The 16067-nt window shown below is 37.4% G+C and overlaps 1 protein-coding gene across 1 annotated transcript in view; it reads right to left on the bottom strand.

The window, feature by feature from the left end:
- The window catches only part of exoc4 (exocyst complex component 4), a 198521-nt gene that overhangs the window by 29100 nt on the left and 153354 nt on the right, over positions 1–16067 (bottom strand). Inside the window, exons 12-13 of the mRNA XM_065289682.2 lie at positions 7858–7994; positions 3240–3395 (exon numbers count right to left, since the gene is read on the bottom strand). Of these exons, the coding sequence (XP_065145754.1) occupies positions 3240–3395; positions 7858–7994 (293 nt within the window). The remainder of the gene's footprint in view (positions 1–3239; positions 3396–7857; positions 7995–16067) is intronic.

Raw genomic sequence — 16067 nt, 5'->3', positions numbered from 1 at the left:
TTCCAAGGTAAGCATTTTAAAGGTAAAGTGTGACCATTTAATTTAAATTCTCATATTCAGTCAATATATAAGAGACTTTTAAATCAAATAAATGAGGCACATGTGTGGGAAATACTGAGCAGTGCGACCGACAAGCCAAGGTGCAAAAAAATGTGGAAGGCCTACGGGGACAACACATGGGTAGTAAACCTAAAAGGGGGCAGAGAGAGGAAGAAGGGGGGCAGCAGATATCTAAAGTGGCAAAAGAGATTGTGCTGACGGTAGGTTGTGATGACAGTATCTTAGGGCTGGCACTGCCTCAACACTGGATCCAATCCAAATGCCCACATCAGTACTAATGTTTATTTAAACAAGGCTTCCCCCACCTTCATTTCTCAAAAGCTCAGCACAATTACACAACAACGGTTCATCTTTACAGGCAGATATTAAAACAAATCTGTATTTGCTTTCACCTCCATCTCTTCACGTCAGTGATAAATGTGGAGCGCTATGAAATTCTGCGAGATAAAACACAACATGTATTGAAAGGATGAGTTTTTAACAAGCATTTATCGCTTGGTATAGGATGGCCATACATGTGTTGTAATCCCTCTTTAGCTGATGAAACTGTCAGGGTCATTTATATGATAAAAGCCTTTTCGTCGCCGGCTCCGTTTAGCTTCAACAGGTACACTAGATTGGCTTTTCTGTCCCACATAACCAGTTCATTTATTTATTGTACGATTGCGCGCCGAGGCACACTTTGAGGGCCACTTTTGAGCAAAACGGAGGCCCCCACCTTTATGTCCAATCACAGTTATTCTCATAGTTATGTCTTCTTTAATTCAAGTGAGCACTTCAGGGGAACAGACAGGGAAAGAGATAGAGCAAGGAAATTGAAAATAAAGCTGTGTAGGTGTGTGTGTGTCAGGAGATGCTGGAGTTTTCCAAATGTGTGACTGCCTGCAGATTAACTGGTTCTTGTTTTAGAGTACAAGGCCAGATATCATCCTCTACACTTATAATACTGCACGCAATTGTGGCATCTTAAACTAAATTCAGGCTAAAGTCTTACTAAGAGATTAGGAGCATCAAAGTTTGATTTAATTTCACATTGATTTTAATCTTTGACATGCTCGTACTCAGTAAATATTAAATACATCAAAGTTATTTTTTGAATGTAGGATGATTTATGTAGAATACAGTAAAAATGACTTTTGCTGGGTTTTCACAGACTGGGTCACGTTTTCTTAAAAGATTAAAAACCTAACAACAGACAAAAATTGTGTCTCTTCATGGATCTATTTACAGAACAAAAAAGCCTGCTGATCTATTACACACCTCATGTCCCCAGGAAAATGGGTCTGTGTGTTATTTATACCTGCTTGGATGTAAGCTGTTATCTGTTTATGACTGTATATACTGACTTTGTATATACTTTGTGCACTGGGATGAATCTTTGCTCACATTTGCCAATGTGTTTGTGTATTTATGTGTTCTCCTTTAAAATGGAAATTTCACAAGACTTTTTAAGATGTAAAATAAATCTTTGGTGTCCCCAGAGTGTGTATGTGAAGTTTTATCGAAAATTTATTATAACATGTATCATATAACATGCCATTTAAAATGCAAACACTAATCGCAATAATGGTGGTTTGTTGAAATTGAAACTCAATTGTGCTGTCAATTATTTTCTCTCTGTCTGCACTAAATGGCAGTACCGTGGCTGGATAGTACAGATTATTACACGGCTCTCTGGAATCATTGATTCTGATTGGTCAGTTGAGACATTTGCAGGTTCGTTCTTTTCAAATAATAACCGCTCCAAAGTAATAACACATAGCCTGTACTACTTGTATGTTTAAAATCCTTCCGCGCCAACAAAGATTACTGTGTGGCGCCATCTTGTGACAAACACTGGACAACCACAATTAAGAATGGAAAATTTTGACATTAATTTTAACGTGTACAGAAAAAACAAAACATTTAAACAGTGGATAGAAGAACGAACAACGACAAGACACAGAGAGCTTACTGAGACTGAACTTGACAAAATAGAGCATGAAAGCTACAAAGCCAACACACAAAAAAATACAGAATGGGCATTAAAACTTCTCAAAGACTGGCTAAAAGAGAAAAAAATGGAGACAGACAAGTATGAAGCAGAGGATCTTAATAAGGTATTACAATCATTTTATTCATCTGTGCAAAGTTTCGCGGAAGGATAAAAATGTTAATTTAAAACAAATGTGCCAATAAAATGTTTAAAATTCATATTCATGTCCAATTTTTTTTACTTATGTGGCAAGTAGCCGTGTAATAAGCGGGATAATTTAGAGGCAGCCTGTAGTTATCGCGAAATAAGCCCCGACAGTGTGATCAGGACCCGACGCGAAGCGACGCGACCACTTAAGGGGTGGTATTATTTTAATAAGATCCCCTTCTAACATCACAAGGGGAAACGAATTTCAATTACATATTTTTTCACATGCTAACAGAGAATGATTTACCAAAACTAAGTTACTGGGTTGTTCTTTTTCATGTTTTCTAACTTGTCAAATAAGAGAAACGCTTCCTTGTCAATGACGAGTATTTCCAGCAATCCGTAATACCGCTATTATCCACCAGGTGGACATCTGCAACTTCTAAGGCAAACAGCTGTATGTCTGTTAGGGATGTTCATATTGACCGTTAACCGAAGGTAAGAATTTATGACCGATTAACATTATCAGTTAAAAGAAAAAAAAATATTTGTTAACGCACGGTGTTGTCATGAGCCGACAGACATTTCGTTACTTTTCTATCTTTAATTTGTGAATGTCCTATAAATGACACAAATTATTGTTGCCCTGACGGTCTGATAAAGTAATCATTTGTATGAGAAATCATTTGTGTGCGTGTTTGGAAGCTGAACGGAGACACGTGTGTGCGCACAAGATGACGCAGTCCGTCTCCGTCTGGTGCACATCCGGACAAATCATCGCTGATGGCCTCTGATGGCCTGACCACAACCTGGTTCTGTTGTTGATCTGTCGCTGCTCTTTGTACGTTAAAATGAAATATAATGATTTGTTTTTACCAGGTCACAGACAACCATTAACGGTATTTTGGGGGGTTCTGATTGGTGAACTGTCCCTTTAATACTTTAAAAGCCATTCTACACAGGAAGCATTGTGAGACACTACCCTGAAAAATATATTTCTGCTTGGTTTCAGATCGATGGCCATACAGTTCTAGTGTATATTAAAGTGTGATCTCACCGTGTGAAGTCCTCTTCCTCCTCTCTTTTCTGTCGGAGTTGTTTGGGTTGAGTCATGCTGGCCCAGTTGGGCAGAGACTGCAGCAGACGGCTGATATCTTCATCTTTGGCCCAGGACGCACTGATGACCAACTTCTCCTCGCACTGTACAATACCCCTGTAACACAAATCGCACAATAGTTAATGATCCTGTACCACAAAACCAGTAATAATTCGCACATTTATATTTGAAGAGTTTGGATACAAAACGAGATAACTCCGTTTTTAAAATTGTATTATTATGTAAGTATGTTTATATAGTGTTTTATTGTGCTACTTAGCTGTATTTTTTTTAGTTATGAAGGCTTAAATCAACTGCAGTTTCATTTATATTAATTCGAATGCACAATTAAAAAACAATATTTAAAAAAAAAAATCTGAGTTTATCTCGTTTTGGAACCAAACTCTTAATTTTTAGCAATAGCCAACAATACATTCAATACATTGTACAGGTCAAAATTATCAAATTTTTCTTTTATGCCAAAAATCATTAAGATATTATATAAGATCATGTTCCATGAAGATATTTTGTACATTTCCTACTGTAAATATATAAAAAAATATTTGTGTGAGCGGAGGCAGTTGCTAAAGACTTTAAAAGGCGATTTTCTCAATATTTCCATTTTTTTAAACACTCAGATTCCAGATTTGCAAATATTGTCCTATCCTAACAAACCATACATCAATGGAAAGCTTATTTATTCAACTTTCAGATTATATATAAACAGTGGCGGCTCGTGACTGCTCATCCGCGGGGCGCAAATTCAAAATAAGTGTTCGGAGTGCCATGTGTGTTGCTCGTGTTTTCAAAATATGTGTTTGTTGCGTCATGTGAACCATGTGCATCACGTGTTTTATCAAAATAAGTGCCTGCTGCATACGCGTCAAAACCGTTTATGATAAAAGAGACGCACACGTTCACAAAATACACGCAAGACACTAACTTAACAGTAAACTGTGATAACCCCAGAGATTATGCGAGTATCTGGCAACCGCGAGCGTCTCTTTTATCATAAACCCTTTAGACGCGTCTGCAGCAGGCACTTATTTTGACAAGACACATAGGTTCACTCGACGCGCCGAACCCATATTTTGAAAAAAAAAGAACCACACACAAAAAAGAAGTCACCGGCTGCCACTGTATATAAATCTCAATAAAAATAAAATTAACCTTATAACTAGTTTCGTGGTCTAGGGTCACATTTAAACTCTGTACAATATAATCCAATGTTTAAAAAACATAAACATTATGCAGTGCTTATTTGTTGTGTTATTTTGTTGTCTTAATTCACAATAAAGCAAAGAGAGGACAGGAACAGATGGGACTTTTAAATGTTTCGAGCACGATTCGAACCTCCATAACCCACATTAGCACCATAGTTATTTTTCTAAGCACACACACAAAGCACAAGTCACAGCCCTCACATATTGCTAAACAGATCACAAATGTATGCTCATTAAAAAAGCAAAACTGTCAAAATGGCATTTTAATGTCTACTGTACATGAACTACTGATCTGTTAAGTATTACCATTTTGTAAATGACTAATTAATGGAAGTTGTCATAAAATGTTACCAAACACTGTAAGAAGCTATAAAAGGAACCACGCCTGGGATTGGCTAAGGGGTATGACAAGCTCCATTTCAAGCTAATGTTGCAAAAAGTGCCAAAATGAACCACATGTTCAGATAAATCCTTTCGGTATGACATCAGCAGGCCATTAAAAGTGCACACAGAACAGCGCTCCGCAGACACAGAGAAGATAGTGAGAGCTGGGATGAAGGAACTGTTATTGTACGCGATGCTTAGATTGATAGAAAAGATGATGTAGAAAGTAATGCGGCGTAAGAAGAAAGAGAATGTGTCAGAGAAAAAGACAGATCGGTTGGCTGTGGTTATTGTGTGAGGAAACGACTGTTTCTGCACTTTCTGCACATGACCGAGTTCGGTTCAAACCCCTCGCTGACTAACACATGTGTGTGGACACGCAGTCAGTTTTTACTTTAACGTGTAGATGGATCGGTTGCCTGTATGCAAACACACACGTTTCCTATAGGGAGATGATTTTACGTGTTTTACGTAGTTAATAAAGCTCTGTGTTTAACAAAAGTTTATGACACGTTTTGTCCAACAAGATAATCTTAATAATCTCAATAAATGCATTTACACTTCAAAATACACGACATTTTTATTTCTTCTGTTAAGATTATCTTGTCGGACCAAACATGTAAGCATCATAAACTTTTGAGGTTAATTTGTGTGATAATATAGAAGTCTATGGGATAAATTAATGGGCTTTTTAGCGAGAGAACCAGTGTCCTGCTAACTTTCGGGTAAAGTGCGATTTATAGTCGTGCATAGGTTCTACGCCGTAGGCTATCCGTAGCCTGTGCGTAGCCTGACGCGCACCTCGCAAAAATTTTAATCCGCGTCAGATCTACGCGGACCGCAAGCGCTGTGATTGGTCCACCAGAACCCCTCCCGTCAGGTAAAAAAAACTGCGTCATAGGTATTTCCGTTTGTGACGGTGAAAACAAAGATGAGCCAAGTTGAGGAGAGATTTAACTCAAACTGCATCAAAAGTCCCTGTTTATTTACTTCCATCATTGCTGGTCTTCTCAAATTATACACAACAAGTTGCTGTTTCTTCTTCGTTTGTGGGTTAACTTGTCAACGCGGACGACGACGCAAAAGTATAAATGAAAACCGACGCGGAACCTACGCCGTCGCTGCTACGCCGTAGGACCTACGCACAACTATAACGAGCCCTGAGCCTACAAAAATACGTCAACTCTATACTTTGCTGCTGTAACATGGCTGCAGCAGGCGCAATGATATTACGCAGGTCCTGAAACTAGTCCCCTGCTATTGAAAGTAATCAAGGGGACTATTTTCAGGCAGTGCGTAATATCACTACGCCTGCTGCAGCAATGTTACGGCAGCAAAGTCCTTGATTATTATGCCAGAATGAGAGTATAGTTCCTAGCCATATCTGCTAGAAAATCGCAACTTTTATTTTTCCGTTGGTCTTAGTACACGATGTAACTACAGAAGAGTCAAGTTTTAAATAGGAAAAATATCTAAAATCGTCGGTTATTTTTGCGTGATGCTAATGGTCTAATCAGATTTAATGGATTGTGCAAAACTATGCTAAAAGTGGTACCGCCAGACCCAGAGATCGGCTGAATGGATTCCAAAACAATAAAAATTATAAAAGTATACTCCCTTATATAATAACACTTTACATCATGTGTGTGTGTGTGTGTGTGTGTGTGTGTGCTATATTTATATATTTCTTAAGTATATAAACTAGGGCTGGGTATAGATTAATCTAGATTAATCTAGATTAATCTCATACAAAATAAAAGTAATTTTTGCATAATATATGAGTTTGTTATGTGTGTAAATATTATGTATATTTAAACACACACACATACATACATACATACATACATACATACATACACATATATATATATATATATATATATATATATATATATATATATATATATATATATATATATACATACATTTATGAAATGTTTTATGAATTTTTTTTTTTAAATATATAAAAATATAAATAAATATATATACACATGTAAATGTTTCTTAAATACATATGTGTGTGTATTTATATAGACATAATAATTACACACAGCACAAACTCATATGTTATGCTGCGGCAGCTCGCATCCAGTTTGTTTCATGCTTAGGACTTCATGAAGGCTTACAATGTTTTGTTTTTTACCCACCCACTTTAAATCAAAGCATGATTGGTCGATTTGCCCGTCACTCTCCACACCAAAACACATAGCTTGGCCTTTCCTGGGATTCGTGAAGTCCTAACCAATGAATGAGCCAGCTAACCGGGCCTTAATAGAGACAGACGATTTTGATTGGATAAGATGTTTTAATGACATGAACCTGACAGTAAGCTCGACGTTAGAACATAGATGAGAGAAAATATATTACATGTAATGTATTAAATTAAATTAAATAGAAATTTAAAAATTTTAAAACATATTTTTATTGAAAACTTCATTATTTATTAGTAAAAAATTATTATTACTTTTTTTAGGCCTTCTCTGAAGGCGTAGAAGGCCCTGAAGGTTCCCCACTGTTATGTAAAAATTACTTTTATTTTGTATGAGATTAATCTAGATATGCCCAGCTCTAATGTAACGCATAATAGAACAAACAGGAAGACATAGGCTAAGATATGAGGTAAAAAGAAATAATAGAAAACGGAAAAATTATGAAATATTTAATAAATGGTGATATTATTGCTTTTTCAGTATAACCAATTCAAATCTTTAATCTTTCTAAATAAATTATTAACGTAATGTGATGCAAACACTATAAAAAACACATAGGGGAAATCGACTTCAACAGAAAGCATTGCAACCATACATGTGAAGTTTATTAGCTGTTTGTGTAAATGGTTCTTCTTCAGCGGCCCATGTTGAGTTTCTGCACGAGAGCGCCCTCTGGCTTTTGGATGTAGCGGTATTTCACCGTAGACATCCCTAGACATTACATCTTACGGTATATGGTCCTATTAAAATTCAGTGGATTACCTGTAAGCAGTATTGCAGATCTCCTTGTACTCCTTGAGTTTGTCACAGACCATCTCCAGAAACTGGTTGGAATATGTGCTGAGATCCTGCATCAGACTCGTCAGATCCTGAATGGACTTCTCCACGACCACGGTACTCTAAAAAAAAAAAAAAACACATACAGTACACGATTGGTTATTGGGGCAGAACCTTTGTACATTTCTATGAATCCGACAGCTGTAGTATCACAGCTGTTAAGGTGCAGGAGAGGCTCTGGTTTATAGCAGGGTTGGATTAAAAGTTAAGAGAGGTTAACCAGGCCCCTTTATACAGACTACAGCAAGCTACAGTACAACCTATCAGCTCAATTGCTCCCTTTGAGCAAACACATCAAAGAGCCAGAAAAACAAACAGTATCAAAACCCCCTATTCACTTGTCAAAGCCTGATGGCCCTGCGGCTACAGATGAAGTACGGCACTACAGCGTGTATATGACAAACACATACGTGTGGTGGGACTATAGGAACTACAGGCATTATGAGCCACCCAGAAGAGTATAACTAACTGAAAAGTCATGGCCAAGCTCCGCCTGCTTGAATCAGCCAAAAAGAAGCAATGTTCTGCCAAACCCTAAACTCTCTATTCCAGTTAACACCTTTCGTAAAAGTTAATGACGGTAATTGCTTAGCAACCTTGTCTCCGTACGCCCTGTCACTCAAACACAACCCTAGCTTAAAGGTAGAGCCACGCTTAAACACTGTGAGACCATCCGATGCCAAAACAAAAAATCTGCGGGCGTTTGCACGGCACCCGACATTTGGCTATGGCTCTGAGACCAGCAGTGGCTGATTGAAAATGACGGCTAGCAACACGCATCTGGCAGGGGGGGCGCTTTAGCATTGGCACTGAAGATCTGTTTCATCGGCCCAAGCCGTAACTCAATCCTACAACCACCCATGTCCCAAGAAGACTCATCCTGCCCAGGAGGGGGCAGCGGTGTTGAAAATGTGATGTACAAGCTGTTAATTCACATATCAATGCCTGCTATTTGCGCCCCCTCCCTGAGCCCAGGGGCGGAGAGGAAGGTAATGATCTGTGGCACTGCCTCGGTGCATCAGGCTTCTTAGCAGTCAACCGCAACGGGGAACCAAAGATGGGGGAGAGGGGGAGAGGCGACTACGCTAGCCTTCAAAGTTGCGCCTATGGTCACACTGGAACAAGTCCATCATTGCCATAGTGTGATGGATTTTTATGTGTCTATGTACTATGTGGTTCCTTATGTCAAGACCTGTGGTGGAAAGCGCAAACAGAGCATACATACATGACTGCAATACATTTAAAATGTGTACATTAAAATGGCAATTGATTTTAGATGCTATATTTGTTCAATTTATATTTTGTCCATTTCAATGCTTCTTCAACGACTTAAAGGAATATTCCATTTTCTTAAAAGAAAAGTCCAGATAATTTACTCACCACCATGTCATCCAAAATGTTGATGTCTTTCTTTGTTCAGTCGAGAAGAAATTATGTTTTTTGAGGAAAACATTGCAGGATTTTTCTCATTTTAATGGACTTTAATAGAGCCCAACACTTAATACTTAACTCAACACTTAACAGTTTTTTTCAACGGAGATTCAAATGTCTATAAACGATCCCAAACGAGGCATAAGGGTCTTATCTAGCGAAACGATTGTCATTTTTGACAAGAAAAATAAAAAATATGCTCTTTTAAACCACAACTTCTCGTTTAAATCCGGTCGTGATGCGCCAACGTGACCCCACACAATACGTCATGACGTCAAGAGGTCACAGAGGACGAACGCGAAACTCCGCCCCAGTGTTTACAAGTGTTAAGAACGAGGACCGTTCCTACGTTGTTGTATGTCAACTGATACTAATTAATGTCTTTGTGTCAGTTTATTGTTTACAATGGTCCGCAAATGTGCGTTTTATATGTAACACGTGACCTCCCTACGTCACTACGCATTTACGTTAGGTCACGCTGGACCGGACCTAGACGAAAAGTTATGGTTTAAAGTGTATATTTGTTATTTTTCTTGTCAAAAATGACAATTGTTTTGCTAGATAAGACCCTTATTCCTCGTTTGGAATCGTTTATAGTCCTTTGAAACTCCGTTGAAAAAAAACTGTTAAGTGTTGAGTTAAGTATTAAATGTTGGGCTCTATTAAAGTCCATTAAAATGAGAAAAATCCTGCAATGTTTTCCTCAAAAAACATAATTTCTTCTGGACTGAACAAAGAAAGACATCAACATTTTGGATGACATGGTGGTGAGTAAATTATCTGGATTTTTCTTTTAAGAAAATGGAATATTCCTTTAAGTCAACAGCATTGCAATTTGCAAGTTTAAAATATTTTTTATAAAAATATTGTTCTTTCTTAAAGGTCATGTTACCTGCTATTGCTCAAGTGGAAGGGGAGTTTACCCTAAATACTTGACACTTCAGCTTATACTTGTATAATGTTTTTAATACTACATACACATTTATTGTCTGGTTGTTTTCTAATAAAGAGACTGAGAAATAATTATATATGATCACTATGCAATTGCAAAAACAACAAATCTAACGGTAGCATGGTGGACTTTTGCACAGTACTGTATATAAAGGTTAATCCCTTTATATACATACATATGCATCCATAGTTAATTTCAATGTTAATAGCACTGGAATGAACTGGCCATCTGTTCGGGTCATGTCTCTTTCTGTGATCCAGGATTTTAAAAAAAGGTGTGCATGAATGGCTGCATTTGTATCCATCAATATTTTAATTTTAATATTTTTACTTAAACTATCCTAAATGTGCAAAATGCCACAAAATTGAATCGTTGAAATGAATCGTTGAAAAGGTACTGAAATTGACATCAAATCCAAGTGAATGAATTGAACATCAAAAACCTATTGCCATTTTAATGAGCTTAAAATTACGGATAACATCTCCGTCTTATCGCTCTCATCCTCTCAAGTGTGAAACTGGCCTACTGGTGTGCTCAAATAAACTTAATGGCCAAATAAAATCATTAAAATCATTGCAATAATCATGTTACTGGTTAATATTTTATTTCCAACCAACCCATAATACATTATAAATCTACAGCGAATGACCAGAAAAATCAGCAAATAAGCAACAGCGTTTGATAACCCCCACTCATTTGCCAAGCTCAATATTTCCCAGTAAACAAAGTCTCTAAGCTCCATTATTCAAGAAACAAATGCCCTAGTGCTCTGCGGCACATGTCTAATTCTCCTCATTTAACAAAGTCATTCGTCTTAGCCCCAGAAATCATTAAAAAGTAATCAAGTTTGAGAGAGAGAGAGAGAGAGAGAGAGAGAGAGAGAGAGAGAGAGAGAGAGAGAGAGAGAGAGAGAGAGAGAGAGAGAGAGAGAGAGAGAGAGAGAGAGAGAGAGAGAGAGAGAGAGAGAGAGAGAGAGAGAGAGAGAGAGAGAGAGAGAGACAGTTGAGAGCTTTAAAGTAAAATCAAACCAAAGTTCTCGTTGTCTCCTCACTATCAAAATCCTTCCTTGCTACTTAAATGTCACAATGTGCCATGGGAAGCTCGGGATATGTTCCCTTCTGAGACTATTCTGGGTCTCCTGACCCATTCGGACCCCATTCACATAAAGTGTTTTGGAAAGTTTGCTAAAGGCAGAAGGTTTAGTGCTGTATAAATTAAGAGTCGTAATAACGAACGTTCAATTTGAGATGAGACTCGACTGGCAAGCATCAGTGAGAACTTAACATACACAAACATGGACACACAGAGTATGTACTGCACACTTACACACAGGATACAAATAGTGGCAGTGAATGGCAGAGCTTATCATAATGGCTGCCAACGCTATCTAAATAGGGACATGCGAAAAATATACAGTATATCTCGTTTATCTCTTATTTATATCTTCTATGTTGCCAAGCAGATTGAAAACGTACCATCTAAAAGGCTGTAAAAAATTGTTAAATATAAGGCATGCTTCTGTTTCAAAACAACATAAGCAGAAAACATAATCATTTATAAACTGTATACACAGTAACAACATAAGGTGTAATAAACAATATTATTTACCAATATACATATTTATTAGTACACACTAAAATATATTTACAGACACTCTCATCGCTGTCATACAGTTAAATCAGTCGCAAAACAAACTAAACTCATGTAATGCCTAGGGATGTGCAAATTGTCGAATATTCGATGTGCAATAATATTTCAAATAGAAAAAAATGCTAATCGAATGTTTGTTTAAAAAGCGCCACTGCAAGGATAAGGCTACTGCTTATTAAATGCTTTTTCACTTTACCTGTACTGTCTTTTACAGACTTTAATGTAAAATATACATACAATTAATTTGTACAGTATAATATATTTGTATAAAATGTTGCAACAAATAAGGCTGTAACGATTATGAAATTTGGCTGATGATTAATTGCCTAATAAATTGTGACGATTATTTGCCTATTTTATTGCTTTGACATTTAATTCTCATACATTTTTTTCTTTGTTTATTAAATAATTTACACATATTGTTGTGATCTTTTTGCAAGGTTTACCTGGCAGTAAATATTAATACACATAACACATATCAAAAAGTAATCTGATACCGTTTCGTTTATACAGGCGCTGCAGCTCCCCCTTGTGTTTTTTAGAGAGATGTGCAATCATTGCGGTGATCTGAAATCATCACGATGACGTCAAACAATCGTGATGAGACGATTATTTAATCTTTGTGACAGCAACGAACCTCGCAATTTAAGAAAACTCTTAATAACATTACCTTTATAGTTTCCTTAACTAAATGAGTTTGTTTCAACTGGACAACAATTCTAAGAGAACCGCAAAGTCTCACATGAAGTTGTGATCTACTTCCATATTGTGACATATTCCCAAAAACAAGGCGTGGCTTGTGTTTTCCAGTTCCAAAATGATGCAAAAGTAGGTGTTTCATTCAGAAATGGAACTTACAGCAATACAGTTGGGGGGCGGAGTTAAAGGTTGCTCCGCCCAAGCAGTCATGATGACGTCATCAGAGAAGAAATGCCACAAGAGGGTGGGAGTGCTTTTTCAGATTTTGATTAAAGATTATGAGGGGCACATGAATTAAAAAAATATATATAATTACCCACATGGATAAATTGTTTTTAATAAACACTGCAATATTTTATCAAAATGCACCAATAGTCCGATTCACGACTTTACATTTCCTTTAGTGCGTATTAGTACATGTTAACGATATGCAAAAAGTACAAACCCCAAAGTAAACGATGACGAGTTATCGTCTCCAACGTAAATCTCTTTTCTTGGACTACAACAAACACACGGATTGTAGGCAACAGTTTACTTCTTGGGATTGGTGATGTAGACAAGACCGACATTATCATAATACCTCCCACTTCGGACTCACAGCCTGTAAGTTAACTCCTGTTAGCATTTCATTGTGCGCAAACCTTTAAACATGGTAGAGAGCGTCACATTTCCTGCTGACGTCAGAGGTATTCAGGCCAATCACAGCTGGCCAATCAGGGACACAGCGTTTTCTCTGCGTTTCAGGAAGAGAGAGAAATCTGTAGCTATGAAAATGTACGTTATGTGGAAAATAATGTGTTTTTTATACCATAAACCACGCAAACACATTGCATTCCAAATACACAAAATAACGTTTTTTTTTTTATAAATGAAATAGGTGCTCTTTAAGAAATATAAATGTCAGTTCAATTTCATGAGTACTTTAATGGCTCAATAAACAGTGCATTAAAATCATGATATTGGTGATCATCGCAAATACTGCATACTGTTACAAAGCTGTAACAATTTATGAGACGAGAGAGCAGATTCAGCTCAGCTCAACCTGAACATTCGATTGATCTACAGACCTCCACAGTGAGTAGATGAACAGGGAGCTCCATGCAAAGCTGCTAGAAAAACAATCCTATTAAGAATGGAAGACAGTGTGCCGGACATATGAGGGTGTGTGTGTGTGAGGTTCACGGGCCATGGGTTTTCTCCATTAATCCAGTTCTGACCCCACAGCACAGAGTTCAGAGCATTTAACCCGAATCGTTCCAGCACTTCAATTACACCACAACACACAAACACCATGAAGCATGAAATGCACAAACACTTACACCGACCCATATCAGCAGGTTACAAATGCAAACATTTATACAGTCCTACTTAATTGCAAATATGATTTTAGCATGATCCATTGCAAATTATCTCAGTAAACAACTGTTTTGCAGTGCGAAGACGTGCAAACACAACCTCAAGTCTCTCCAGGGTAAACGGAGCAATGCATGAGAAGGGCCGTGGCGTGACAGTTCATTCATCACTGTCACTGTGGCCGTGCACCACCGAGACCCACGGACGTGCACGTATGTGCCAACATGACCCTGCCACTCAACACGGCCGCAATGCTACTGTGCAGACAGATGTGGACACAGGAGCATGTCTCTCTTGGTACACAGCATATGTGTTCGAAATAATGGACATAACTTAGTTTAAAAAAAAAGAGATGGGGCAGTTTTTATTAAGCATGCTGGTCATGATGCCACAAATGGTGGAGGATTAGCTTATGAATATTAAAGGGAGTTCCTGTGGCGAGCCTACGGGTCAAACATACTAATAAAATGTATAACATGAATGCACTGTACTGTAAAGAGTTCATTACACTTCTGTGTAGGGCCTACGGCGAAACCTCGACGCCATAGGCTACGTGTCGGCTTTTATTTATACTTCTGCATTGTTGGTCGAAGTGCAAGTATCCATGCGTTTAACTTACAATAGCAGAGCAACAGCCAAAGAAGAAGCATGTGTATGTATTTGAGAAGACCAGCAGTGATGAAGGTATAGACAGCAAGTATTGTTGCAGTTTAAGTTAAAAATCACATCTCAGTTTGGCCCATATTTGCTTTTACTGTCGTAAGCAGAAATCAGTACAAGGAAATGTGACGTAGATCTTTTTGAGCTGACAGGAGGGGTTCTAGCAGACACATCATATAGCAGTGCAGCGACTAAAGCAGGCTTTATAATTCTGTGTCGATTGTACGGCATAGCCTACGCAGAGACGCAAACCCTACGCAGGAGCCTAAGGCGTACCATTGACCGGCAGTTACATTTTAAGACGGGTGCACAGCACGCTCCTGCGTAGGGTTCGCGTCTCTGCATCGGCTATGCCGTACAATCGACACAGAAGTATAAAAGCCTGCTTTAGTCGTTGCGCTGCGATGTGAAGTGTCTGCTAGAGCAGTGGTTCCCAAACTTTTTCAGCGTGCGGCCCCCCTTGTGTATGGTGCATTCCTTCGCGGCCCCCCAAAGAAAATTCGTGACAAAAAACTGTTCTAAAACTCAACATTTTAATAAAAAAAAAACATTAAATTATACAAAAAAGTAGTGCTTTTGGTTAGTAGCCTTATTTTTTTAGGTTTAATTACACAGAATTCATGATAAATTAATGTATTTCATAAAATGTCATAAAACTGGGGCCCCCCTGGCACCATCTCGCGGCCCCCAGTTTGAAAACCACTGTGCTAGAACCCCTCCCATCAGGTCAAAAAGATCTATCACATTTCCTTGTACGAATTTAGTCGCTCCGGATAGAGTCAGACAAATGCATAAATGTAAATGTTAGTGCAATACTGCAAAAAATGACTTTGTTATTGTTGTCTTGTTTTCAGTACAAAATTCATCTACAAATTCTTAAATGAAGATGTTTTTTCTTGATGAGCAAAATGACCTAAGAAAATATTTCTATTTTTTAGACAAAAGCTATACAATTTAAGTAAATGTGTGCTTAAAACAAGCAAAAATATCTGGCAATGGGGTGAGAAAAAAATATCTTGAAATAAGTTTTCTTTTTAAAAACACTTAATTCAAGCTAAATTTACTCACCCCATTGGCAGATATTTTTGCTTGTTTTAAGCACAAATTCACTTAAATTGTATATTGTTTGTCTAAAAACTAGACTTATTTTCTATTTTATATTCATTTTGAAGTTTTGCATGCATTGCAAAAAATTACTTTCTTACTTAGTATTGTTTTAAGTACAAATATCTATAAATGTTAAAATAAAAATGCATTTTCTTTGCTCTTGATGAGCAAAATGTCATAAGAAAGTCACAAAAATAGACAAAAAAAAATCAAGTGAATTTATGCATAAAACAAGAAAAAATCTGGAACTTTTTCTTAAACACTTGATTAGAGAAAAATTCAA

Source organism: Paramisgurnus dabryanus, chromosome 1 (genome assembly GCF_030506205.2).
Source record: "Paramisgurnus dabryanus chromosome 1, PD_genome_1.1, whole genome shotgun sequence".
NCBI classification, from domain to species: Eukaryota; Metazoa; Chordata; class Actinopteri; order Cypriniformes; family Cobitidae; genus Paramisgurnus; species Paramisgurnus dabryanus.
This window is presented reverse-complemented; position numbering and strand designations above follow the sequence as displayed.